We start from the raw sequence: 25,929 nt of genomic DNA on the forward strand, positions 1-25,929 counted from the left end.
AATTACTGCATTCTGACCAGCCCTATGTGTTCCTGACCAATACCACTGAGCCAGGATGAGGTTTACAAGTCTTCATTTAACGTATGTGGATTCCTCAAGGCTTCCTTCCATGTTTACTGACTAGAAGACATTTAGGTGTGCCATTTAAAAAAGTTAAAACTAATCACCTTCAATTTAATATTACTGCTTTTGTACTTTCAAGGAAGTAGGTATACCCCACCATGCTTCTGGGAACGTGTAGGTAGAAAGTGTTGCCTGAGTTTTTGACAGTATAAGACAAGTTTCTGAATTTCTGAGAGATTAAGCTGATGGTGAACTGTGCTATTTGTACATCAGGAGGAAACATTTATGTGATGGCAAGTCATGAAAGTAAGACTAGGTACATTGTTTTGTTGTTAGGGCAGCAAAGCAATAACAATCGGAACTTGCTGATTAAAATGTGCATGGAGAGGGTAATAAGGATGCTTCAGCATCAACCATCCTTATCTAATGTTTACGGGCTAGGTCTCCAAGCCAGGTATAAAAATCTCCCTCAAGGTTATAAAACAATGAAGAGAAACCCAGCAGTAAAACTAGGACACAAATAAAGGACACCAGAATAGCTGGATAGATCATCCCTGGGAATAAAAACACACATAATTCTCTGCTCTCAAATTTTACAGAACTTTAGACCGTAACTTTCTAACCAGGTAAACTGGTTCAAAACATTCATCCACCTTCCCAGGCCTTGACCCTCTGTCTTGGCCCAAAAGAGCTTCCCAACGTGTATAGATTCACACATACACACCTGTTTTTGTGTTGCCTCCAGCATAGTGCAGCTCCTTGACAGCTTTCAGAGCACCTTTGCGGTCCTGATGCTGGTTGAAGTGGAATGCGGCTCTGGGCTCCTCACTATACTGTGCAACAGCAACCTGATTTAAAAAAAAAAACAAAAGGATGAGAGATGTGGAGGGCTCAGGAGCACAGCAAAGGTGCCATCACTTGGAGACATCCACAGCCAGGCTGAACCAGGCTTTGAGCAACCTGATTTAGCTATAGTTGTCCCTGTTCAATGTTGGGCAGTTGGGTTAGATGGCCATTAATTAAGGTCCCTTCCAACTCAAATGATTCTATGACTCAGTGATCACTCAGTAAATCTCCTTGAGTGGATAACACAGCCAGTGGCACTGCAGTAGAAGTGGTATTTCTTAGTCTGTATTTCTTAAAGATAAAAAAACAAAAAACACTTGGTTCACAGACAACACTTACGTTACAATTCAGATGCTTAAGCATGGGCAAGGTACTATTTTGTGCTTAGGGCACCAGAAATTTTGGCACAAGCTGGTAGATACAGCACAGACCTGATGGGAAATACAATTCTGGCAGCTCATGGATGGGTGGGAGCAGCATCTCCTCAACCAAATCTTCATCCTCCACCGACAGCAAAGAGAGCTCAGCTACTCAGTTCATGTGACACCAGCCTAAACTGAGGTGGCTTCACCTCCTCAGAATTATTTGTTAAATTAGGGTAAATTCATCACACGCCTAAACCTTCAAGGCTACCTGCAAGGAAAGAGTGCAAGAAGCTTCCCATTTCCTTTTCAACTGAAAGCTACATAGGTCCTCATTTCAATGGGATAGTTCACATATAACATTAATTAATCACAAACGACCCCCCAAAAAAACATCTACAGAGTCCTCCCACTGGCTTTGCTTGGTCACGGTTTTAATACTGTGGGCTGCATTTTGCCCTTGAGAAGTTTCATACCATGGATTGAGAATCTGGATTTCTTCTCATTAGTGGTCTGGATGTGGGATGAAATAGGATCCTAGAAAGGCACCCAAAGGCTGATACATCACTGGGCGCCATAAACTAGACAGTATTTCAATAGGTTTGAGATTTGCTTTATTCCTAATGACTTGGTCTTAGCAAAATAACCAAGCAATGGGAATATCTCCATATGAATAGGGATTCAGGCTGAGATTTAGAAGACTTCTATTCTCGTCTTTGTTAGATGCGTGTTTTTAGTCAAAACCTCTCTGAATCTCAACATGAGTGAGCAGACTGCGGTCATTGCAGAGGTAAGCAATGGGTAAAGACTTGGACGGAAATCACCTTCAGGAAACAGATTAACAAATGCTTGCCTGTGTCCCTTCAGGCCCAATCTTAGGGAAATAGGAAATGATCCGGAAGAGGAAATCCTTCACTTTGTTGAAATTACTCCAGCCAATACTTGAGGATTCATCCACCAGGAACCCAATGTCTGCTTTGAACTTGCCACAGACTGCAGAGAGAAGAGAGGATCTCTATAAGCTGTGGGGTCCTAGAGTGTATGGAACAATGAAACAAATGCCAGCTCAAGTATATTCTGTGATGCCAAGTGTTGGTGAGCAAGCACCTTCACCCCACAGGATGGTGCTGAGAGCTTAATTGCATTATATATATGGCTTGAATCTTCAATTTCCCCAACACTGGCTACTCTCACTACATACTGAACGAAGACTAGGATTTTGGCTCCTGAGATCAGAGGAAAACATCATTCCTGGTGGTCTGACCCAGTTCTACATCATCCTGAAATCAAACACAGATACACACTCACTTGGACCAGGGAGAGCTGTCAGCAGTGCAGAAGCTGTGGTAGATGACAGGAGGGTGTTTAGGGTTGGTTGTAATGTAGTGGTGGCTGACAGAAGAGGAATGGTCTTCACATTGCTTGGAGATGGGGATTTCATCATAGCCACTTTTGCAGAAGTCACGGGAAAGACTGGTGGAGGTGAATCGCCGTGAGGTCCAGCTGTCAGCCAACACAGAATCATAGAATCATGAAGGTTGGAAAAGACACTCGGATCATCGAGTCCATCAATCAACCCATCACTGTCAACATCTTAGTTATGACAGTATTACCTTGTAAAGCAACAAAATTTTAGGAAAGCAAAACAAAACAACAAGAAATTAACTACAATAGCAATTACCTAGGAAAAACTACAGAATGACCTTCCTGACTTCATACCTGTTTGCCCAACGAGTGTTGTCTCTGGTCCCTCTCTATCTCCAAAGACTGGTCTTATAGAAAACAAATACGTCTCCTCAGAGCTCAGTCCTGTCACTCGATATGATCTCAAAGCTGCTGATAGCACTTCCAGGGAAAGATCAGAAGCTGAAAAAAAGGAAGAAACATCCGTTATAGTTTGCAAAGGCTGGTGTGTATAAAAGCAGGACTCTTTGTTAATGAATGGAAAGCTTGCTGAGAAATAAGCTTAACTTGAGAAATGTTTTTTGAATACCACAGATAGTTCTAGTTTAAAATGGTGGGGAAAAAAAAATCTGTGTAAAAGTCATAACAATGTTTTGACATTTTAAAAGCGTCTTATATTTGGAAATGCTGAATGATGAGTTTTGACAGCGATCAAAATGAAATCTGTACCTTTTCATTCTGAAATAACATTTTTTCCTTAAAAGAATAATGGTTAGTTTCTAGGGAAATAAATTAAGTAGTTGTAAATAACCTGTTTCATTTACATTAAATTACATTTACACTGTGGCTGTGCCTCTATCTAGCACTAAAACCCTTTGTTTCATGTTTGGTTTTTCACATAATGAGAAAGTGTAAGGTTACCACACTCTGGCACAAGCAGAAGTTGGTAGTAGACTGAGGTAGGAAATACCTTTGATCACACCCAGGGTAGAATACATGGCCTGAGGCTGGGCAAGCTTATGGAGGAAGAGGTCTACAAGCACTAGAAAAAGACAGTGGTTTTTCTGGAGACAGTTTTCAAAGAATGAATGCAAAACATTGATTGAGTAGAAGCAAACTTCATGGCTTTGGTAGTACTCAAGAGATGAGAGAAAGAAGAGAGAGGAAGGCAACATGGTGAAGAGTTGATGGCGATCTTTTCCAAAATTAATGAGTCTGTGATTCTATAACATCTAGCTGAATCTCTCTAAGGTCCCTCCTTGTCAGAGAGGGCAGGAAGATTGCATATGGATGGAGCCCCATCAAGGTGGGTTTGTTTTATGTAGCATCAGAGATGGAGATTTACAACTGTGATGACCTCCAGCTGAGTGGAAGGGGATCTCTTACAGAGCAGGGTGGTTAGAGTAGGCAGGTAGGGAGGAGGGCATTAAATGAGCCCAACTTGAGGGAAAGGCAAATGGGTAATGAATGAGCATTCATTTAGAAAAAAAGTTCAAGTTGCTGAGAAGAAAATTAATAAAGGCACCAAGAGGAAAAAAAAAAAGGCAAAATTCTTAATAGTCTTTCTATACTTGGATAATTAAACAAGAGAAATTCGAACTACTCATGAGCATAAATTTAATCTCATTGGTACTACTGAAACTCAGTGGCAAGATTCATGGGATTGTGATGTTAAATCAATAATTATAAACCTATTTCAGAAGGATCGATCGAGTGAGGGCACAGTGGGACTGTCAGACGTGGTATTATCCATTTCTGAGCCCCTGACAACTCTGAAACCAATGATTTTTGAATACTTACAGATCGATACTTTAACAGCACAGCACAGGGGAGGAACAGTTGCATCAGATCACTTAAATCACCCTAGAGAGCTGAATGTTCTGTTCCCTAATCATTTATCCATAATATGTAGAGGGAAAAAAAATGATGTTATCGCAGGAGACTTCATCCTGAGTGACATATGCTGCAAGCCTTAGGCTGCCAATACTAAAATGTCCTCAGAATTAAAAAAAAATTAAAGTTGATGACCTGGTAACTCATAAAAGCACTGCAGGGAGCACAGGGGAATTTTGTCAGATCTGTTTTCTTTATTGACTTGTGAAGATTAACTGATTCCTAGCAAAAGAAAAAAAAAAAAAAAAAAGCTAGTGGCTGAAGCAATGACAGGAAAATTGCTATGTTGAAAGAGGCTTAAGCCTATTCCTGAAAAAAATAACAAACCTGGTTCTTTAAAATGGCAAACCCATTAGGGCCAAATCAACTGGGGAAAAAAAAAAAAAAAATTATGCTAAAAATTACGAACAATGATCAGGAAAGTTTTGAAAGACCTTTACTGTATAGGAAAGCTTTTGAACAGAAAGGAATTAAGGCTGTATGGAAAACAAAATTGACCACTTCTTAGTTAGCTCTTAACTATTCCCAGTGGCCTCAAGTTGCACCAGGAGAAGTACAGGTTGGGTATTAGGAAAAGATTTCTTCTCAGAAAGAGTGGTGAGGCATTGAACACACTGCCCAGGGAAATGATGGAGTTATTGTCCCTGGAAGTGTTCAAGAAACATGGAGATGTGGCACTGAGGGACATGGTTAGTGTGAATGGTGGGGATGGGCTGATGGTGGAACTGGATGATACAACCTTCATGATACTATGACTCTGTGGACAAGCAGAGACTCCAGAGGAAGAGACTATATTGCTAACCAACAGGCTTTTTTTCTAAGTAATTTTCACTTCTTTTTCTTTCTCTGAGGATTTTGCAGTGGTCACGTGGGTTATCTTTTGAACCTCCTCAATGAGCCAGTCACGTTCTTTTTGCCCTCTTTTCCACCCAAATGAAGCTGAGATTAAGGCATGTGATGTATGGAATCCTGCAGGGTTAACCTTCTCTTCTCCCATCCAGATATGGTTAGGAGAAGCTATGGCACTAATGCCATCAGTAACAGCATCATTTAATCCTGGTCAAACTAAGCACCAGTTAGAGACAGAAGTCATGACACTGGAATGAACTGGCAGAGACTTAGAACCATACAATTGTTTGAGTTGGAAGGATCTTTACAGTTTATCTAGTCCAACTCCCCTGCAATGAACAGGGACATCAACAGTTTCATCCCCCAGTTTGTACTGATAGTGGGAGTTGCCACAAACCAGGTGCAAAGCCTTGCACTTGGCTTTCTTGAACCTCATGAGGATCACCTGGGCACACTGCTTGTGCCTGCCTAGGGATCTCTGGATGGCAATTAAGGCTGCTGGTGGAAAGAAATTTCTTCTATATTACCTGCCACTTTCATCTTCTGCTGCACCAGCTGTCTCTAAGACCAAGTACTGAACTGAATAGACCACAAGCCAAGCCACACTTGTCCATGCTCCATCCTCAAATACTCTTAGTTAGGGCAGCTTACGCCAGATGGGTCCAAATGACAACTCATCCTTCCTTTCCCAACCACATAAATATTACCTGAGGACAAGCGCCATGTTAGTAGGTATGTGGATACTCCAGGAACAGCAGTCCAAGTCAGCAAAACACTGGTCTCTGCAGCTTCCTGCATAGTGAACTCAGTCACTTTGGGTAAGTCCACTGTTGGAAAGAAAAAGAAAGCAAGCTTATCATAGAATCATCAAAGTTGGAAAGACCACTAAGATCATCAAGTCCAACTGACAACCCATTACCTCCATGCCCACTGTATCTATGTCAGAGTGCAATGAAGGGTATGCTAGAAAACACATCTTCATCTGTGATGAGTTTCAGAGACCTTCACCATTAAGGTTGAAAAAATCCACTAAGATCATCTAGTCCGACTGTCCACGCACCATCAATACTGACCACTAAATCATTCCCTAAATGGGAACCAATACAATTTTATCAAATAATTGTCATATCTTCAGCCTGGATCCCGGGTTTTAATCCCAACTAATCATTAAATTTGAGTTGTTGAGGTGGGAAATTAACTTTATGCCTGTTCACTTGTGCCAGATGCTATTACTCCTTGAAGCCTCCATGACTGTTCTACACACCTGATCTTCTCCACCCCTGGATTTCCAAATCTCCCTATTCTGCAGCATCAATCACATTACACGATGCCATAAACTCATGAATCATATTTACAATTACCTGCTGAGAATGGTGAAGATATTTCCCATCGATATTGCACCAGCTATATTTCTCCTTGCCCAATCCCATCTCCCATCACAATCCCTGGCACTGCCCTGGTGACATTTATTCCCCCACCTGGTGGCTTCCATACTCACAAGTTTTGGCTGTGAGTAGTGTGGGGTTTCCCTCCTGTCCTCCAATCACTGCTGACACAGCAATGGTGTACGTGGTGCTCTCCTTCAGCTTGGGGATGGTGAATGAGTTGCTCTCAGCTCCAACTAACTGTGATGTTTCCAAGCCACCTAGCCACAATTGCAGCGACACCACAAAACAAATAAATCCATGATACTACATAGGAAGAGCAGGGTGACTGCTATAAACAATTACTGTTACGGTCATTTTCCTCCCTGGCCTGGCATCATATACACTGCTGGAAGGGAATCCCTTCCCTGACTTCTTGAATACAACTACACTTAAATCCAACTGATCTCTAGATTACAGATGAAAACTTGGCCAACTTTCAAGCCTTCAACCTGTCCCTGGAGATATTATAGCCCCCATCCACCCCAATGATCTGTGGGAAAAGGACTGAGTTAAGTCTGGGTTTTCTGGTGATCTTTGTTCTTTGTCCTCACACTGCACCAAAGGGAGGAGGATGCTTACTGCTGAGTGGCACCCAGGATATCTTATAGTGAGTTGCCTCTGGAAGCCTTCTCCAAGACAGCTTCAAACTATTGACAGCAGTGTTGGTAATCCTCAGATCTTGGATGGTGTGGATGGGGCTGGAGTCTGCGAGAGAAGCTGCAAAATAGAAAAGTGTAAAAATTCATGCACTAAGGGCAGTTTAATAAGAAAGAAATAAGGGGAAATTAAAAAAAAAAAAAAACAATTTTTAAAAAGTAAGTGATACACAACACAGTTCCTCACCACTCCCTGACTCTGATGTTCAACCAGTCCCTGAGGAATGGTGATTCCTTTGGCCAACTCCCTCAGTTTTACTGTTCAGCACGATGCCATATGGTACAGGATGTCCCTATGGCCACATTGGGTCAGTTATCCTGGCTCTGTCACCTCCCAGCTCCTTGCCAGCAGGAGAGTGTGAGGAGCTGAAAAGTTCTTGTTTTAGCGTAAGCACTGCTCTGCAACAACTAAAACGTTGTGCTATCAAAGTTTTCTCACTCTAAATCCAAAACGCAGCATCAGATCAGCTACTGGAAAGAAAAATTAACTCTATCCCAGACATAACTCGGTTAGATGTTGAAAGTAATGAAGTGCTTGTTGTTCTAGGTCATGACACTGAAGAAAAACTCAGTAATTATGAATTATAACTCCCTAGTCGTTGACTGCATTTTGGAAGAAAAGGCAAGAGGTGAAGTTCAGGTTCAGGTTGGATATTAGGAAAAATTTCTTCAAGCATGGGAACAGACTGCCCAGGAAAGATGTTGGGTCGCCACCATCCCTGGAGGTGTTCAAGAAATTTGTAGTTATGACACTTAGGGACATGGTTGGTGGGCATGGTAAGGATGAGTTGATGGTTGGACTGGATGATCTCAGAGGTCCTTTCCAACCTCAATGATTCTATGACTCTATCCAGAGATACCAGGCTGTATTTACTAACAGAATCCATGAAGCACAGCACTGTGCAGTTAAATTGAGGGATCTCATCCATATCTTTTATTGCCCAGACTCTGGTTGCACATCACAGGGACGTGAGGGGAGGAACAAGAGAATAGATCATTCAGAGGCATATTCAAACACTATGGGTTCTTACAAACTAATGTGAAAAATACACTGAAAGAAGCAAAACCCCATGAATCCAACCCCAGTGTCCCAACACAGAGGGCTGTTCCATAAGGATGTACCTGTGCGGTGAGTCAGAGTCACCTCTGGCCCTTCAGTCTTGCTGAAGACAGCCCTAATGCTGACTTTATACAGGGTGTCAGGTAGCAGGTGATCAATCTGATGAGCCAACAACCTGCTGCCCAGGTATTGAGTCTTGGCCACCTGTTTTCCTGTAAAAGAAGGGATGTTTCTTGTAGGCTGGTGGCATCCCCTTCAAAGGAAACAGCCTTTCTTTGCTCTACGGCAATTCCAGAGCTTTGGGGATTAACTTCATAAATAGAAGAGCATGAACACAAAGAGGGAAAGATCAGCAATGGGTGCTGGCTGAAGACTGTTTCTTAGCAGTGAGATCTCTTTCCTGCTCCAGGCAGTGGATCAGGACTTTGGAAAGGTATCTTCCATGGCCATTGACACAGGTCTTTGACAGGAACAAGTATGTGCACCCTTTTTCTGCTCACCATTGCTGGCTCCCACAGGTCTCCAGGTGACTTTGAATTTGGTGGCAGCCAACATGGCGTTCCATGCCAGAGACAGGCTTGAGCTGGTGTAGGATGTCACCTTAAAATTGGAGATGTAGCCAAGAGGAGCTGTAAGATTAAGCTGGCATTAGACAGTGCCCTGATTGCTGCCCCAAAGGGCCCCATGTTGGCAGTATAGCAAAGCCAAAATTGGAGAATGTTTAAAAGTGCCATCTTTGCTTATTCCTGGTGCCTCATTGTTCTCACGTGGAGGGAAACTGGTCTGAACACTCTTGCATGTACACCCTATTGCCTTTAGCACCAAAGCATATGTTTCGTTCTAGCTTCAGCTAAGAGCATGTCTGTGAACCCAAAAGAGGCAGCGTGGGAATTCAGGCAGCTATGGGATCCTATGGGTGATGTTGACTCTTTAGTCGTTCTCTACCTTTCAACCTCTCAGATGATAAATCTGGAACCTCCCCTCAGCAGACATACACCAAGTTGAACCATCCACCCAAGGGATGCGTGCCTATGGTAGTTACTTGAACACTCTGCCCATACTCACATGTCCTGGCTGTGGTTGTGATCCCTGGTCCTTCCACTGTGCCAAAAAGCACATAGAGGGAAATCACATACTCAGTGTCATGGGCCAGGTTGCGGAGCTGGTAGGTTGTGATTGAATTGTTGAGGGCCAGCTGCCGAGGTCGGTCTTTCCCAAAGAATTCTTTGCAAAAGAGAGAAAAAGAAATAGAAGAGGATAAAGACTAAAATCTGGGGAGTAGCTCTGTCGTACACTAAGAGATGCACCATGTTTTCCCCATCTTTGACTCAGCTGAAGATGTGTAGTAGGACATCTTCAGCTGTCCTACTGTGTTTGTTGGAACAAGAAAATAGTCCTTTGATTGTTTATTAAAGAATCTGAATGACCAAAGCAACTGAACTCACCAAGAGGATCCAAAAGAACCGATCCAGGTCTCACACCCAAGGCCACAACTAACATAATATGGGTCACTGGAGGCACCTATATGATCTTTGCCTCTTCCAAGCCCTCCAGGGAGTTGCAGAGCCCCTGCACTGCTGATGTGACTCAGCTCATCCCCAAGGACCAGGCAAGGTGATGTAGAACCCTCGTACCCACTGGGATATGAATTGGGATGGGGTCAGGTTGCAGACACCCTATCTGCCAGCACTGCAAGACAGGCCCTGGAATAATTTCAGCTCATGCCCTGAAGTAGCTTAGGCCAATTAATAAGCTGGACTTGTTCCTATGTCCATCATTCCTGTGGTTCCCAGAGCCTTATCCCTCTGTGCTACAGGAGGAGGTGTGGGTGACTCAGGATGGAAGACAGTGGGATCTTACCTGGTGTAGGACCCCAAGCCACTCGGTACCCAGTGGCCCCAGCAACCGAGTCCCAGGAGACCAGAGCACCATTGGTGGATATCTCACTCACATTCAACATCTGCACAGTGCTTGAAGCCACTGCAAGAAAGATTTGCTTGTTCATTTCAAGGACCCCATAGCTTCTAAGTGACCCCCCCCCCCCCAAAAGCTACTATGAAAGTAGGATAGGATAGGATAGGATAGGATAGGATAGGATAGGATAGGATAGGATAGGATAGGATAGGATAGGATAGAATAGAATAGAATAGAATAGAATAGAATAGAATAGAATAGAATAGAATAGAATAGAATAGAATAGAATAGAATAGAATAGAATAGAATAGAATAGAATAGAATAGAATCAAATCACTGAGGTTGGAAAAGACCTCTAAGATCATCAAGTCCAACCATCAGCCCATTGCCATCAAACACACCAAACGATGTCCCCAGGTGTCACACCTCCACAGCTGCTCTTTACATCAGATAACAGGCAAGATGGTGACTACAAATGACACCAACCTATCTCACCTCAATCTAAGTCCTCTTGGGCTTCCTCCCCTGCCTATACACCTGCTTTGGGGCACTCACCTGTGGTTGCTTTTCTGCTCACCACTGGCCCCTCAACATCTCCAAAGATGGGGTTGATGGTGACAGTGTATTCTGTGCCAGGCTGCAGCCCCTGGATCATGTAGTAGCTGTAGGTGCTGCTGAGGTTCACATCCTGGATGCTGCCATCTGTGAATGGAAATGATAGTTGATGAATGGGTCAGGTCAAGGAGGACCACCCAGCTGAGATCCTACAAACAATCACTTGAGGATGATAATTGTTGCATGAGATTGAATGGCATTTGTCCTCCTAGCTTGCACCTGTGCCCATGAAATCCTCAAACCAAGGACAGTAGGGACAGGGCAGAATGAGCACAAGTGTTTGTTGCGGAGATGATGGAAATAACCCACACCACCCAGTAATCACCAACAGATCAAGGTGGTTTGGGGCTTTTCAGGTCAAAGAAATCAGGTAGAAACAGAAAAATCATAAAATCATTAAGATTGGAAAAGATCACTCAGATCATCGAGACTAACTGCACACCCATCCCCACCATGTCCTAACCCTAACCCTAACCCTAACCCTAACCCTAACCCTAACCCTAATGCCATGTCCCTCATTGCCACATCTACCCTTTTCTTGAACACCTCAAGGAATGGTGACTCCATCAGCTCCCTGGGCAACCTGTTCCAAATGAATGTATATGGGGCTCAGAGCAGTCCTCTAACAGGGTCCACACTCTGTCCAGCCCTGGGTGACTTGGTGTTGAAGCCATCCTTCCTTCCCTGCTGGACATGGGAGACAACTAATGCCACAAAAGACATTTTCTCCGTTGGTTTTGTATCCCTGCTACAGGCTAGAATACTCTCAGCAGAGCTTCTCAGCATCACTCTAGAGGGAGGCACGAACAGAGAAGAGTTAATACCTAATCCCTGCCGGTCGCAGCTCGTTTTCGGAGAAGCAGAGAGATGCTGTCAAGACGATGGGACTGAGGGAGGGGTGAACAGGGGGATGCCATTTCCAGTTTGGTCACTGGAGGGTGCCATGTCCCCATTTTCTGCTTCCATCAGCACGCTGCGCCCCATCCCCCTTTCCCAACCAATACACCATGGACGGTATAAGGAGTTGTTTTATTTTTGTTTATTCCCTGTTAAAGAAGAAAAATCAACATCCTCCAGCACCCGTGATGGCTGAATGGGGACGGACAGCGTTGATCCCAGTGCCACTGTAATGCATGACCTGGAATGGGATGGAGTGCGGGAGGAGAAGAGTGGTGATGGTGGGATTTTTGTCACCCCTGGATTTGGGGTGAGCTGGTATTGAGTGAAAGAGCTGCTCAGATACGATAAACCCAGCACAGAAGTGATGTGATCACACTTTGGCTGAACACATCTTGCTCATTCCTCTTGAGAAGAGGTGGAAGGCTGAGTGTGCTCTATCTGGCTTGTAAATCAAAGACTGGATAAAGAGCTGAGTTTTGGGGTACGCTTGGATTTCTTTTTTTAGAGAACTATTCTTTACAAAGCAATAAAAGCAGTGTTATACTTTCCCTGGAAAGATTTTTCCCTTCTGATTAACTTAGAGCTGTTCTCCATCTAATCCCCTCCATCTCCAGTGGGAAATCTCTTCTTATTTCATAAGCCATAAGAAGGAATGCTGTTTTTTTTCAAAGTTTGTGATGGAGTCCAGGTGTCCTGACACACATCTCATCTTTGAACCAAAGAATCATCCATTTCTCAAGGCCAAAATATACTATCAAGCCTGAATTTCTAACTCCTGCTCTCCCACACCAGCAATGAAGCTATGTTTGGGTACAGGGCACGGATAGGCTCCAGCTGCATATGCAGATCTGTCTTGAAATACAAAAATCTGCCTGAGAAAGAGGGTACAATATGGCATGCTGGCAGATTAAGTCAGGTCTTGGCGCAACAGACCCAAAAAACCTGGGTTGTGGAATCATTTGAGTTGGAAGGGACCTTTAAAGCTCATCTACTCCAACTGCCCTGCAGTGAACAGGGATTGTTGTTGCGTGCTCAGCAGAAAACTGGTCAGTGCTTCCAGTGCCTCTCCATTTCCCTGACCACCATTGCTTGCATCTCATTCCCATGCTTTTACCTGCTGATGTCCAGGTGAGCCTGTAGCCTGTTGCTCCCCGGACGGAGCTCCACCGCACCTGGAGTGTATCAGTGGTCTCATTCTGCAGCAAGATGCTCTTCACAGGCAGGAGCTTCACTGGAAGGACAGGAAACAAATATTTCAAAGTGCATACTGACTTTGTTGGCTGCCCTCCTTGTGCTGTTGTCTCTCAAGTGGAGAGGGATTTCCGAGTGCTCTGGCTTTGCCTGGAAGGACGACAGCATCTTGTGAAAATAGTGATGAGAAAACCCAAACCTATGGGCATTGCTTTTCAGGACTGATCCTTCACAGGCACCAACATTGCTTGCTTTCTGCAGCATGGGTACATAACACATCTCCCTCCTTTCCTCTTGACTGGTGTGGTGGTGTTCAAGGGTGGCCACATCCATGCATGGCTCAAGGATGGACTTAGAAAGGACCTGTTGAGTAATGCTTTTTTGGTGCACACATGCCATGCCCAACAGTGGGGTGCTTATCAACAGCAAAAGGTGTGAATGCAGTGCCCAAGGCAAGAAGGAGTCAAAGAATCAAACCTCTTACATGTTCTCCCCATGGCAGTCACGGGCTGGCTTGGACCCTGGGGGTACACTGCATAGATGCTGATGCTGTACTCTTTATCCTCCTGCAAGTTATCTAGCATGTGGGAGGAGACATCACCCTGCAAAACCCGCTCATAGGTCATTCCAGGTCTTTTGGCTGAAAAACCAAGGAGAAGAGTGATGGTGAAGCCTTCCCAGTGCCTAAAGTCTACACCCTATTGCAATGTACTCAAGACACAGCAAAGAGCATGCCTTTGAAATTTTGCTAACCCTCAGCTCTGTAGTTAAGACTTGATGCATCTGTGCTGTCCCCAGCCCTGCAAATCACACAGAAGTGAATGCTGGCTATACCAAAGGCTTGAACTCATCCCACATCCCACACCAAAGCAGGCACTTGAGTATGAAAAATATCCAGGGAGGTAGTGCAAATGGTACAATGCATCCCCATCATCATCCCCATCTCTTCTTTCAAAACTCTTGTCCTCCATTCTAGAGGAACTATACTGCCTGGAAGAAGCTAACTTGGCTTTATTCTGGAGTGATATCACTCTTTTCTTGGATGAAAAGGCACCTTTCCTGCCCTCAGGTCACTGCTCTTTTCAAAGCAAGCTCCAAGGAAACCAAACTCACCTCCGGGGATGTAGACTTTGTAGCCTTCCAGCTTGCCCAGGGGAGGAGTCCAAGCAACCTTCAAGCTAAAAAGTCCTTCTTCAATCACACGGAAATTAGTGACTGGAGGCACTGGTGCTATGGGGTACAAAAATTGATGGAACACTGCTTTAATAGAGAGCCACATCAAAGACACCTGGAAAAGCTTTTGACTTCAAAGACAAAGAGACATAACAGTGAGCAGCAACGTTTCTCCCTATTCTGTCAGCCATATCCTCAAAAGTAAACTTTCCCCTTGATCACACCCTTGTCCACTTGAAAAATGAGCATACAACCCCCATGACAGAGTGCCTGGGGGCTTCCTCTTTGAATGGTGTTGGAAACTGTGAAGTATCTACCCACAGGGCATTGTCTCCTGAGCAGAGAAAACTCTGCAGTGGTTTCAGGCAGGCTGAGCAAGAGCACATGAATCAAATGTTGCTCGTGCCTATGGATGCGACTCCTACAAAGAGGAGCCCATTTCGATCCAGCCAGCCATGACAGGCAGATTTATGGCTCCTGCCTCTGTCTTCACGTTGGGGATAATAAGAGAAGAGATGAAATGACTTTATCCCAACCCATAGAGCCATTCCATCTCATTTGTGGCAAGTACATATGAGTCAACCTTATTGAGGCTCTTTATTTATTCATCCTGTCAGAGATCTTCCCTCAAGAAGACAAACAATTTAGACACTGCGGGGATAGGGAGAAGAAGTAAAAGAAAAGGAAAAAGGAATCATTCTTTTCAAAACCCCTTGGGCAAAGCAGGCTTGGTTCTTCATGCAAAACAGAGAGAGGAGTACAACTACTGTACTCCTTTAGCCTTTACACCATCTGAAAGTAGTGGAGAGATTTCTGGGTCAAAACTTGCTCAATTTATCACTTCTGACCCAATGTCTTGCACTCTAAGGCTTGACCAAGAGTGAATTTACCTTTTTGTTTCCAAGAACCTCAACGTTACAGCCAGCAATATGACAGCAAAGGAATGTGGCATGGCAGACTGTAATCCAGAAGATGTTCACTACTTGGGACATTTCCTAAAGGCCATGATCTTGCTCCTTTGGTGTTCTCCTTAAGTGATGTGAAATTCTAAGTGGTACACAATGCCAACCCAAAGTTTTTGGACCATCTGCTTCCAAACCAAGATATTTAGAACATACATCTCTCCATAAAACTCATGTTTCTAAACACATGGTTTCCAGAAGCTTCTTTCATCCCATGTACATTAGAGTTACAGTAACTAAACCCCAGCCTGGATTCATTAAATTCCACATCACATTAGATGAGCTATCCAGTGGGCTGTACACATGGTACATGGTTGGGTTACTCTGCATCTGCTCATAGTGCTTCATTCCACACCAGGGACATTTCTATAGATGTTTCTCCTACTCCTACATCCCCCACTCCTTGCATGTATGGCTCTGAGGTGGTTTCTTTTCCTGTGCCCACGTGAACAAGAAGATGGGATGGTTTCAGAAGAGACACTCACTGGTTTTCCCCTTGACAGCTGCTGACTCCCCGAGGGCATCTCTATAGATGGCTCTCACTGTGAAGATGTACTTGGTGTTGGGTTTCAGATCAGTCACCAGCACAGTGCATTTGTCACCATCCACCAAAATCTGTCACACAGGCGGACGAGAGTTATCATTACATCTCTGTGAGGGTAGAAGATTCCCACTTTCACAGCAGGTTAGAAGCACAAGGCTTCTCCTCTAGTGCAAGGTGCTTCCATGAGCAGGATCAGTGTACTGCAGTGCTTGAAAGATAACCAGGCTCTCAAGGGACATGTCACTGACACAGGATAATGCCAAAGCTGGATTCCATGGGGTAAGAACTCCATGAAAACAAGAACACTCAAAATGGTGAGGCTGTTCCCCAACCCCCACCTTAAAGAAAATGGAGGAAAACCCACTATTTTTGACAAAGATAGTTTCTTTGGAGCTCATATAGGAAAATTTCAATATAGCCTGAGGGCGAAAGAAATAAACATAACTTCTGTGTTTTTACAACGTTCTTATGAGATTCTGAAGCAGTCAAGGATGATCATTCTTGTTAAATGCAATCTGAATAATTAATACAATTAATAATCTTAACTTTAATATTTTATGCTTTCATAGGTTTGTTCTATTATTAGAAATGAAAGCTTTCAGGCATACATTTTCTATCCTTCAGTCCTGCTTTGTTCAGTGACCAAGCTGTCCCAGAGTGAGCTGGTACACAGCATCATCCTTCTCACAAAGATATGGGAAAATAAAAATGTACAGAAGCCTTACCAAGATTTAAGGATAACAACAAGAGGAATAGGAGCTGCTGTGGACTTATTTGAGAGGTCATGTCACAGAGGTAAGGAAAGAAAGGAGTGGTTCCCATCAACTTGTTCTTATCGATCCCAACAGTTAGTGACAGCTTGTGTCATAATCTCCTTCCTTTCTTCCTTCCCTGCCTCACTCCCATAGTAATGCCATCACGCACAAACAATCGACATGTCTGCAAATTTGATGGTCCCCCTACAGACCTTCACTTCAAAAAAGCAGTTTCAGCAATTTATTGGGATGCACTCAGCTATAACCTGGATGGCTGAGTGACATGGTGCCATCTCCCAGCTGGGCTGTGCCATCAACAGCATCAGGAGAGGATTAATCTCTAACACTGTGAGCACAACTGGGGCTCTACAAGATGGGAATGCAAGTCTACCTGCTGCTGATCCTCCAAAACTGGCTGTCCTGAAGGCAACAAGGGATACACGTGGACACGGTACCCCATCACCCTCCCCGTAGCTGCCATCCATGTGAACCTCAGTGAGCTGTGGCTGTGCTCACTGACACGCAGATCCCGGGGGCCAATGATCTTCTCAGCTGCAAAAGAAGATAAGAAGGGTCTTTTGTTTGAACCATGATGGCATTGGTGTTGGATGCGTGAAGGTCTTTCACTGGGGGACTCAGCATATTCAGTGCAGAGAAAGAATTTGGTGTTGGACTTTATCCACAAAGTTCTCCCAAGCTCTGCTCTAAGCTTTTTTAACTTATCTTTTTTGTGAGTTTGGGTTCCAAGAGAACGATAAGAACTTGTTGCCACCACCTCTGGACATGCTGCAAGATCTGCATCTTTTGGGAGAGATCTAGATCTCTCTTGGGATCTTTTTGTCTGCTCTTCACATCTTCTGTAAGGATGAAAATAATACCCAAGACTATGCTATCAGAATTCACCATGATAAGCCCATCATGAAAATGCCAAGGTGTAGAACAACTGCCCCAAAATATTGCTACTCTACTGTCAAAAAAGACAGTAAGAACTTCAGCATCCAGTATCACAGAATCATTAAGGTTGAAAAGACTACTAAGATCATCCAGTCCAACCATCAACTCATCACCACCATGTCTACTAAACTATACCTTCAGTGCCACATCTCCATGTTTCTTGAATGCCTCCAGGGACAATGACTCCACCACCTCCCTGGGCAGCCTGTTCCAATGCATTACCATTCTTTTAGAGAAGCAACATTTCCTAATATCTAACCTGAGACTAACCACAGTAATGCAGACACAAGCAAAATACATAGGACCACCGCTCCTGAGCAACAGATGCTCCATTGAACTGGTTGGTCCTCCAGGGTCAGCCAACCCATAGAGTTCCATTGAGATGAATGAGAATATGGGAGACCCATCACCATGGTGTGGTTGGCACATCTATGGATTAGGAATTGGCTGTTTGGGGCAGGATAAAAGGAGAATCCCAACAAACCTTGCAGAGGTTGTTTGATGGGCCGTGGGGGCTCCGAGGCAGTGAAACAGAGCCTTCGTGAGAGTTTCTGGGCTGCATTGTGGAGCAGGTGAAAGTCATCAACATAAATCACATGCTCTGCTGTGGGTTCCGAAGCTATTTTGCTCAGTTCATGCTTGTCAGCATCTTTAATTCCTATAGGAAGAAAAAAAAAAAGAAAGAAAGGAGGACCCCAGAGACTCGCAGTGGAGTAGGTCAAGCATTAGTAAAAGTCTTTGAAGAATGAATGGGACAAATGTACTGGAATGGAATGGAGCCAAAATCTGGGTGGGGGGTTGTGGAGCAGGTGTGGCCTCTTGCACAAGGGACAAGAAGCCAAGTTTTTTTTCAGAGGCATATTAGAGACTGCCCAAGGGGGCCTGGCAACTAATGGGATGCTTTGGGTGGACAGTGAAAGGGAGGATCTGCCCTCATTCTCCCCATTAAGTACAGAGGCATTTCTATCCTTCTGACAGACAATCAAAGAGACTTTGAGGAGGCTGTGTGAAATTTTTTGGGTTTTCCAGTGGCTGAATTAAAAAAAAAAAAAAAAAAAAAAAAAAATCAACCAGAAATTTTGTGCTTCCATTGATCCAAATTAACCTAGCTGCTCTCCATAATAAAACACCACCAACTCTTTTTTCTCCCCAAAACGCCTGGCAAAGAGAAGGGTTTGAAGTGTAATAAGTGGCTGTATTTGGCTCTTGGAAAGGGGTTAAAATTTTTCCTTGCCTATGGAATTATTCTGATGGACAACTTAACGCAGCTAAAGTCAGCCTCTAAATCCCATTAAGAGAAACCTTCAAAAGTAAAAAAAAAAAAAAAAAAAAAAAACCATTTCATTTTTGAAAATGCCGCATCAAAACATTTTGACTTTAACGGAACTATTTATTGAACTCCTCCTGAATTTGCAAGTCGTTTTGACAGATGCAAAACCACAGATACCAACTGAATAAATCAGCAATCGACAACAACAAAATCCAAGTACAGCACAGATGTGATTTTCCTGTTCATGCAGGAGTTGCTAGTGGCTGTGCCAGGCGATGGATGCAGCGTTTGGAGGTGGGTGCTGTTGTACATCTGCAGCCTTTCCTGGTGTGTAGACTGTGAACAGTGTTTGTGCACATTGTATTTAGTAGCTTAGCACGTCTATAATCTAGCTGTAAATATCTCTGTTCATTGTAGGGGATCTTTGAAGGTTCCTTCCAACTCAAACAATTCTATGGTTCTATGTCCATACATACCAACAGCAAACACGGTCACTCCTGCATCCTGCAGGACTTGGGCTTTGTCTTCAACCAAATCACTGGATTTCCCACTCGTGATCAAAACAACGACCTACAAGAATTGGAATCAGAGCTAGAGGATGAAAGAGCACAAGAGGAGGAGTTCAGAGAGTCAGCTGTAGGATTTCCAAACCAACATCTCAAATCTCGGTTGCAATTTAGCCCACATGAGTTAGGAGGGAAGGAGAACACAGATGCTTGAGAGACATTCAGTCAGTCCTTTGAAAATCTGGGCTTGCCTCTCTTTCTATCTCAGACCTGAAGCTGAATGAGCTCATAAGTGAGGAACCTCAAAAGCAAAAAAAAACCACAACAACAAAACACATAGGGTGAATGCAACCCAACTGGCTCATTCACGCCTGTGGGTGAAACATCAGAAGTCTGATCCCTACTGAGTGTTACATCAGAGCAATGGTAGCAGAAGGGCTGCTTACCTTTGCTGCATCCTCTCGCAGCGTGTCTGGGCGAGACATGGTGTGAGCTGCAAATGCCAGGGCAGACCCCACTTTCAAGCTGCTGCCTTTGATTGAAATTTCCTGAATTGCCACCAGCATTTCTTCGATGGTCACGTAGTCTGTCAGTTCAATACACATCCTAGGAATGAGAAATGAGTGAATAAAGGGCAAGAAAATGTTATTACAGCAAGGATGTATCATTAATGGTGATGGCCAACAGTGACGTTGGCACTTAGATGGTTACACAAGGCTTGTAGGTAGTCAAAATCCTCTTTACAATGGTCAGGGAAATCCCAAAGCCTTAAAGCAGTATCTGACATTGGAGAGCAGGGAGTTACTTGTGTATTAAGTGTCACCCTCCCTACCTGGGAAGAGTTCCCCATGGCCAAATACTTTGCTGACCTTGTTAGGGGTTGAACTCTTGCTTTGTTCTCACAGTTGTTCAACCAAATAGCAAGAGCTCTTTAATGAAAAGAAATAGTTCCTTAGCAAAAACTGTCCCCATCTAGAGCTGTAGGGATATAGGGACCCATGTGCTGGTGGTAGAGGATGCACTGACCCACCTTGGTTTCTCTCCATAGAGTGCCACAGCCAGCCGGATGCCTCCTTTGCCCATCACCACATTCTCAAAGGAGCGAGCCATGCTGCTGATGAAGTCCTTGAGCAGTTGGGAGCTCTCTCTCCCTGCCCCCTGGGAATGCCCCACGAGGAACAGGACATCGGCCACCTCTGCTGTCCTGCACACTGAAGGAGAAGAAGGGCAGGAAAGCCCATCTCATGAGTTGGATGCATGATCTTTATGCGTCCCTTCCAACTTGGGATATTGTATGATTCTATGATCTCACCACACAATGCGGCAGCCAGGGAAGAAACCCTTCATGTGAACACCTGAAATGTTACAGCTAAGAGAGAGACCCTGATCACCTTGTCATCAGGGTCTCCAGAGACACTGTAAGTCATCCAATGCACCTGTAGGACCACCTAAAAGAACCAGGTCTTCCAGACTTGCATGCAGAGAGCCTGGGACACTCCACACATTCAGACCTGCAATGCAGACCTCTTGCTAAAATTCCAGCATAAAAAATAATGCCATTTGCAAAGAATGAACAATTTGAGTGTTTTTTCTGTACAAGCCAGAACTAACCAATGGCAGCTGGCAGAGAAGGGACAGGTGTATGGGGAAATCTGTTTAATGAACATCAAGGCACTGTTTAGTTGTTTTAAATTTAATTTCACTTTCTTTAGGCATTCAATAAATACATTTCATGGACACGAATCTGGTGACTTTTAGGGATGCTTTAGGGACGGCTTTAAAGGGGAAATTCAAAATTTCTATTTTCTTTGGCATTTCACTCTACTGCAGATAGATGCTGAGTTATTACTGTACTCTACTAAAAAGTAGAGTGTTCTGACTGCTGGAGGAAGGCTTCCACAGCAGGACTGGGGTCAACCTCTTCACATTTTTTTTTCATTTTGTTTCATTGATGCTTTGGACTTCATTCAACTACTGCCTTGACTTTCAGCTGGGGACCCAACCCACACTCACCCAGGTTGGAGCATTTGCTGGGGAGAAGTGCTAGGTGGGTTTTTCTCACTCTCTTACTATAGAAAGCCCATTTTAGCTCATCCCCTGCAATTTACCCAAGTTTTACCCCATTCCTAAGAGCAGGTTTCCTGTAGAGATTAGAAGGATGCAGGTTTTGTGCTCTCCTTCATTTCTACTTGTCCCTGATCAATCCCTTTGGCCACACAGCAGGAAAAGAGCATCATTTGCTGGCTGCAAACGGATGTCTGTCCACAGCTCTTTGTTGCCCAGGGTTTTTCATTTCTTCATTTTTCTTTGTGCCTCCTGATGCTGAGCTCTTTACAACTTAACAATTCTGTTTACTACAGAAAAAAAAATAATGACTGGCTCTTTTTGGTTTAACTTACCCAGCTGGAAATACAAAGTACTTTCCCCTGACAAAAAATGGCAGACAATTATTCCAATTTTCCTTTCTAGAGCTCCTTTTTAAGATCTCCTTTCCTTTCTCCATAAGTGCCTTTCAGCTGAGATGTCAGCGTTGTCTTGGAGGCAGCTCAGCCATTAACAGCAGATCACCATAAGCTTATTTTTGGATCAACCCCTTTCCCAAAGCCTGGACCTTGATGTCCCTTCAATCCCAGAAGACTCTGAAGGAAAGCAATGCCAATCTCTGGCTTCCTCACGGCTTTCCAAGTTATCCATAACCTGTGATAACATGAGAAAACCCCAACAAAAGCTGAACAAGACTGAGAACTTTTTCCAAAATCTCTCCCAGAATCACCCACCTCTTTGGGTTCTGTGTATAGAAATTTCCTGGAAGAGCTGCATCTTTGTAACCAATCTGGAAATCTTGCTCAGAATGCTGTTGATATCAGAGGGCTATCTACCTCTACATCCCAAAACCCCAGAGAGAATTCCTCAATCCATGAATTGTCCATGGGAGTCTTGCTCACCCTACACAATGCTCCCACCCTTGTTTGCATTCAGGGATAATGAGGAGAAAGACAACAGTGAGCTGCAGGAGTTCCATAGGATTAAAAAGAGAAGCACAGTGCCCTGTTCTCTACAAAGGGGCAACCAGAGCCCATTCTGTGAGATACTAAGCAAGAGGGGGCTGGCTTGGCAATGAAACCCAAATGCATTCACTACTTGGATCAGGTATATCTGAAGCTGTCACTGGAAACATGTTATGTTAAGCATATTTGGATTGGTACCTTCTGGAGAAAATACCAACATAGACAGCTATATTAATCACCAGAGAATATGATTTTATTTGAAATTTTCCATGCACCTCCAAAATTACCACGTTTCATCAATCACAGGTTTGCCAGAGACATCTGTAAACATTGATTTATTGCACTGTTCCCAGCTTCAAATTAAATAGCATTATAGTTGAGTATATTGGCTTAATTGATGGACAGGAACTTAATCAAGTTAATTTTGTCTTTGATGCCAAAGCTTCCATTAACTCCTTGTTGAATTCACTGAATTTACTCTAGGTGAATTTACACTTTCAAAGCTTGAGGGCTTGTTCCTGGAGAAGGATTCAAAGAGAAGGGACCCACTGTTTCATGCTCAGCCCTATGGCACTCCTGGGAGCTTGCAAGGAGCCCTCCCTTCCTACAGGACTCTGAAGCTACAGAGACATGGACTTGATTATGCTGTAAGTGTTTGAAGCTCTTCTCCAGGATCCCTTTGGCTCTTGTCTTTCGGATCTGGTTATTCCTCATCAAAAACTCTTTGGGTTTGCACAGACATTGGGGAGCCAGGGAGGAAATAAGACAATATTATCATAGAATCACTTGAGTTAGAAGGGACTATTAAGGTCAACTAGTCCAACTCCCTTGCAATGAACAGGCATATCTACAGCTAGATTGAGGTGCTCAGTCTTAACTCTAAAGAGCAGCAGGAGGTTTCAAGGTTACCTTGAGGTCCTCAGCCTCATGTCCTCATGTCCTCATGTCCTTGTACCAGCTTTCAGAGATCACTGTTGGCCAGCCACTCCCAACCAAAAAGAAGAACCCTAATGCAGAAGTCAAAGGCACCAGCACTACAGCTGCACCCCATAATCACATTAGCAAAAACAGTTGCTTGGAAAACACTTTTTTCTCCTCAGTGTGTCTCATCATCACCCCCAGGGGTCACAGTTACCCACTTATCACATACCTTCGTGAACAGCCATGGCTCTGTAATGTGCCATGGCCACTGCCAGGGCAAGGATCTGGGCATACATTTTATTTTCCATTTGGAAGAGGCCACACAGCTCCTGGAGTCAACACCCAGCCTGGAAATTCATTCATCTGCAGGAGAAAAGAGGTTTTAAAACGTGCCATCTGAATGAGATGCTCCTACCTGCTTGCAGTGGTAAGGGAAGCCTTCCTCCATCTACCAAGGTTCATCTTGACTTAGGGAATCAGCCTTAAACTCCTTAAATTTCTCCATCACTTTGCTGAGGCTGGCTACAGAGGAGAGCTCTGCTTTGTTTTCCCAGCATCTTTCTCCGACAGCACCCTTCTTCAGGCAGTAACAACCATCATCAATTAAGCCTAAAGGTGAGCATTACTGCTGCAATAGAAGAGGGAAGCATCTGCTGCCTCAATCACATGGGGAGCAAAGATCTGTCCATGAGCATCATTGCAGACATCAACCACCCACACTTTATCGTCCTGTTTTGCAAACAGCCTCCTGACCCTCCTGGGTCCCTAAATCCCATCCCTGGAAATCCATCCTATCATCCTGGAGCAGTCAAAGAGGGCTGAAAGCTGTGGTTACTGCTCACAGGCAGTTTAGCAAAGTCCCCAAACAAATGCTCATTAGGGCTATAGAATAGCCCTTGGCAAAGCAGTGACTTATTTCTATGACGTAATAACTACAGCATTGCAAGAAGGGGTTTCACTCCTTTTTTTAGCAGGCAATAAAAAATTGTTCTCCTGTTCTCAGTCTCACCTGCACATCTGGGGCTGAGCAGACTTCAAAGGGAGACACAGACTGCTTCCAGGGTGGAAATTACAGACTTGGGGGGAAGATGAGCTTGATTACTTCATCGAGCTTTTTGCCATGGATGGAAATTTTCTTACAGCTAACAACATTCAGCTTCAAAATTCCACTGCATTGTAGGTTTGGTCCCTTTTGGAAAACAAGACTGAGTGTGGAGTAGTCCAACCTAAATAAATCCTCATGTAAGATGAAGGTCAAGTGTCCACAGCACCTTAAAGAGGGCTGGTGTCACTTTGTCTATCATGTACACCAGTCTTGCAGGCCATCAGGACTGAAGTGTCCCCAGTGTGTTTTCTGTCTTTTAATTTCCCTTTCTATTCTAATTGCTGTCTGTAGTTGGAGATCTTTGCCATGCAGTGGTTGACTTGTGCTGCATACTTCCTTCCTACCTCCAGTGCAGTTGCTGTGGAAATGACTTCAGGGTGAAAGCAACAGCAAAAATAATGAAATCACCACAAATTGCAAATTTAAAACATTCAAATAAGGGCTTAACAACAGTATTATGCATCTAGGAAATCAAGTATTGGAGCTAAGGTCTGAGACAACTGTTTTATCCCATATCTTCTGCAAGAGTCACATTATAAGTTTGGGTGAGTTCACCCCACCACCTCTTGCAATCCTAACCTGACAGCATCCCCTTTTCCCTTCCCATTTATTTAATTCTCAGCTATGCAGTACAGGGTCTGTTCTGGACCATGAGTGAACCCAGCATGGAGCACAAGAACACTCCTCAACACCTTGACATGGACACTGAGCCACTGACCACAACCCTCTGGCTGTGACCATCCAACCAATTCCTTATTCACCAAATAGTCCACCTTTAGAACCCACATTCCTCCAATACAGAGGTAAGGATGTGATGTGGGACCATGTCAAAGGCCTTTCACAAGTCTGGGTATATGACATCAGCTGCACTTCCTTTATCCACTGATGCCATCACTCCATCATAGAAATATAAACCAGGTGAAAGATAATTTAGATTGTAAATACATCACTTTTTTTTTTTTTTCTGGGAATATATGTATTTAAAATAACATCAGAAATGCCATATATTATGCACCAAGATAGCTAACATATCCACTTCATGAGCACATATCTGGCTGAGACTGAAGCCTGCTCTCATGCACTTGCTGGTCTGTATGGGGTAGGCATCCAGAAAAGCTTAAATGCTAACATACATCTCTCTGCCTCCTTGTAATTCCAAGAAAATATTGTTCTGCTCTTAAAAACTTCATTGGCAGAGTGCTGAGCCACAGGGAAGGGGTCCATAATGCCATGGTGATGTCCTGGGAGCAATACACAGCCAAAGGGACAAAGAACAGAACTAAAAGCACATCTGAATGATCAGCAATTGCTGTCCGTGGTCACACATACACAGAAAAAAAAAAAATGGCCTAAGCAGCAATAAATAAATCTGAGCTTTTGCAGTCCCCATGTGCTATGCCAAAGCACATTTTTAAACATCTGATATGCAATTCTTTTTTTTTTTTTTTTTTTCCTCCTCAATATTGTTTATTGCTTCAGCTCTGAACAAATACGCTAAGAATTCACATTGCAAAGGTGAAAGAAAGGATGCAAAAGGGTTTCATAATCCAG

The 25,929-nt window shown here is 43.8% G+C and overlaps 1 protein-coding gene across 1 annotated transcript in view; it reads right to left on the reverse strand.

The window, feature by feature from the left end:
* LOC116236422 (uncharacterized) overlaps positions 1-23,576 on the reverse strand; it is an 86,831-nt gene extending 63,255 nt beyond the window's left edge. Inside the window, exons 1-22 of the mRNA XM_090133832.1 lie at positions 23,503-23,576; positions 20,375-20,555; positions 19,791-19,950; positions 19,315-19,408; positions 18,053-18,226; positions 17,006-17,166; positions 15,801-15,930; positions 14,294-14,410; positions 13,665-13,820; positions 13,104-13,220; positions 11,030-11,176; positions 10,421-10,540; positions 9,626-9,784; positions 9,061-9,189; positions 8,623-8,772; positions 7,424-7,561; positions 6,916-7,062; positions 6,125-6,244; positions 2,991-3,137; positions 2,580-2,774; positions 2,125-2,264; positions 788-911 (exon numbers count right to left, since the gene is read on the reverse strand). Of these exons, the coding sequence (XP_089989958.1) occupies positions 788-911; positions 2,125-2,264; positions 2,580-2,774; positions 2,991-3,137; positions 6,125-6,244; positions 6,916-7,062; positions 7,424-7,561; positions 8,623-8,772; positions 9,061-9,189; positions 9,626-9,784; positions 10,421-10,540; positions 11,030-11,176; positions 13,104-13,220; positions 13,665-13,820; positions 14,294-14,410; positions 15,801-15,930; positions 17,006-17,166; positions 18,053-18,226; positions 19,315-19,408; positions 19,791-19,950; positions 20,375-20,555; positions 23,503-23,569 (3,073 nt within the window). The 5' untranslated portion in view covers positions 23,570-23,576. The remainder of the gene's footprint in view (positions 1-787; positions 912-2,124; positions 2,265-2,579; positions 2,775-2,990; positions 3,138-6,124; positions 6,245-6,915; positions 7,063-7,423; positions 7,562-8,622; positions 8,773-9,060; positions 9,190-9,625; positions 9,785-10,420; positions 10,541-11,029; positions 11,177-13,103; positions 13,221-13,664; positions 13,821-14,293; positions 14,411-15,800; positions 15,931-17,005; positions 17,167-18,052; positions 18,227-19,314; positions 19,409-19,790; positions 19,951-20,374; positions 20,556-23,502) is intronic.
* Between the last annotated feature and the right edge of the window lie 2,353 nt (positions 23,577-25,929).

This window comes from Phasianus colchicus, chromosome 1 (assembly GCF_987193195.1).
Source record: "Phasianus colchicus chromosome 1, bPhaCol1.hap1.1, whole genome shotgun sequence".
In the NCBI taxonomy this organism is placed as follows: domain Eukaryota; kingdom Metazoa; phylum Chordata; class Aves; order Galliformes; family Phasianidae; genus Phasianus; species Phasianus colchicus.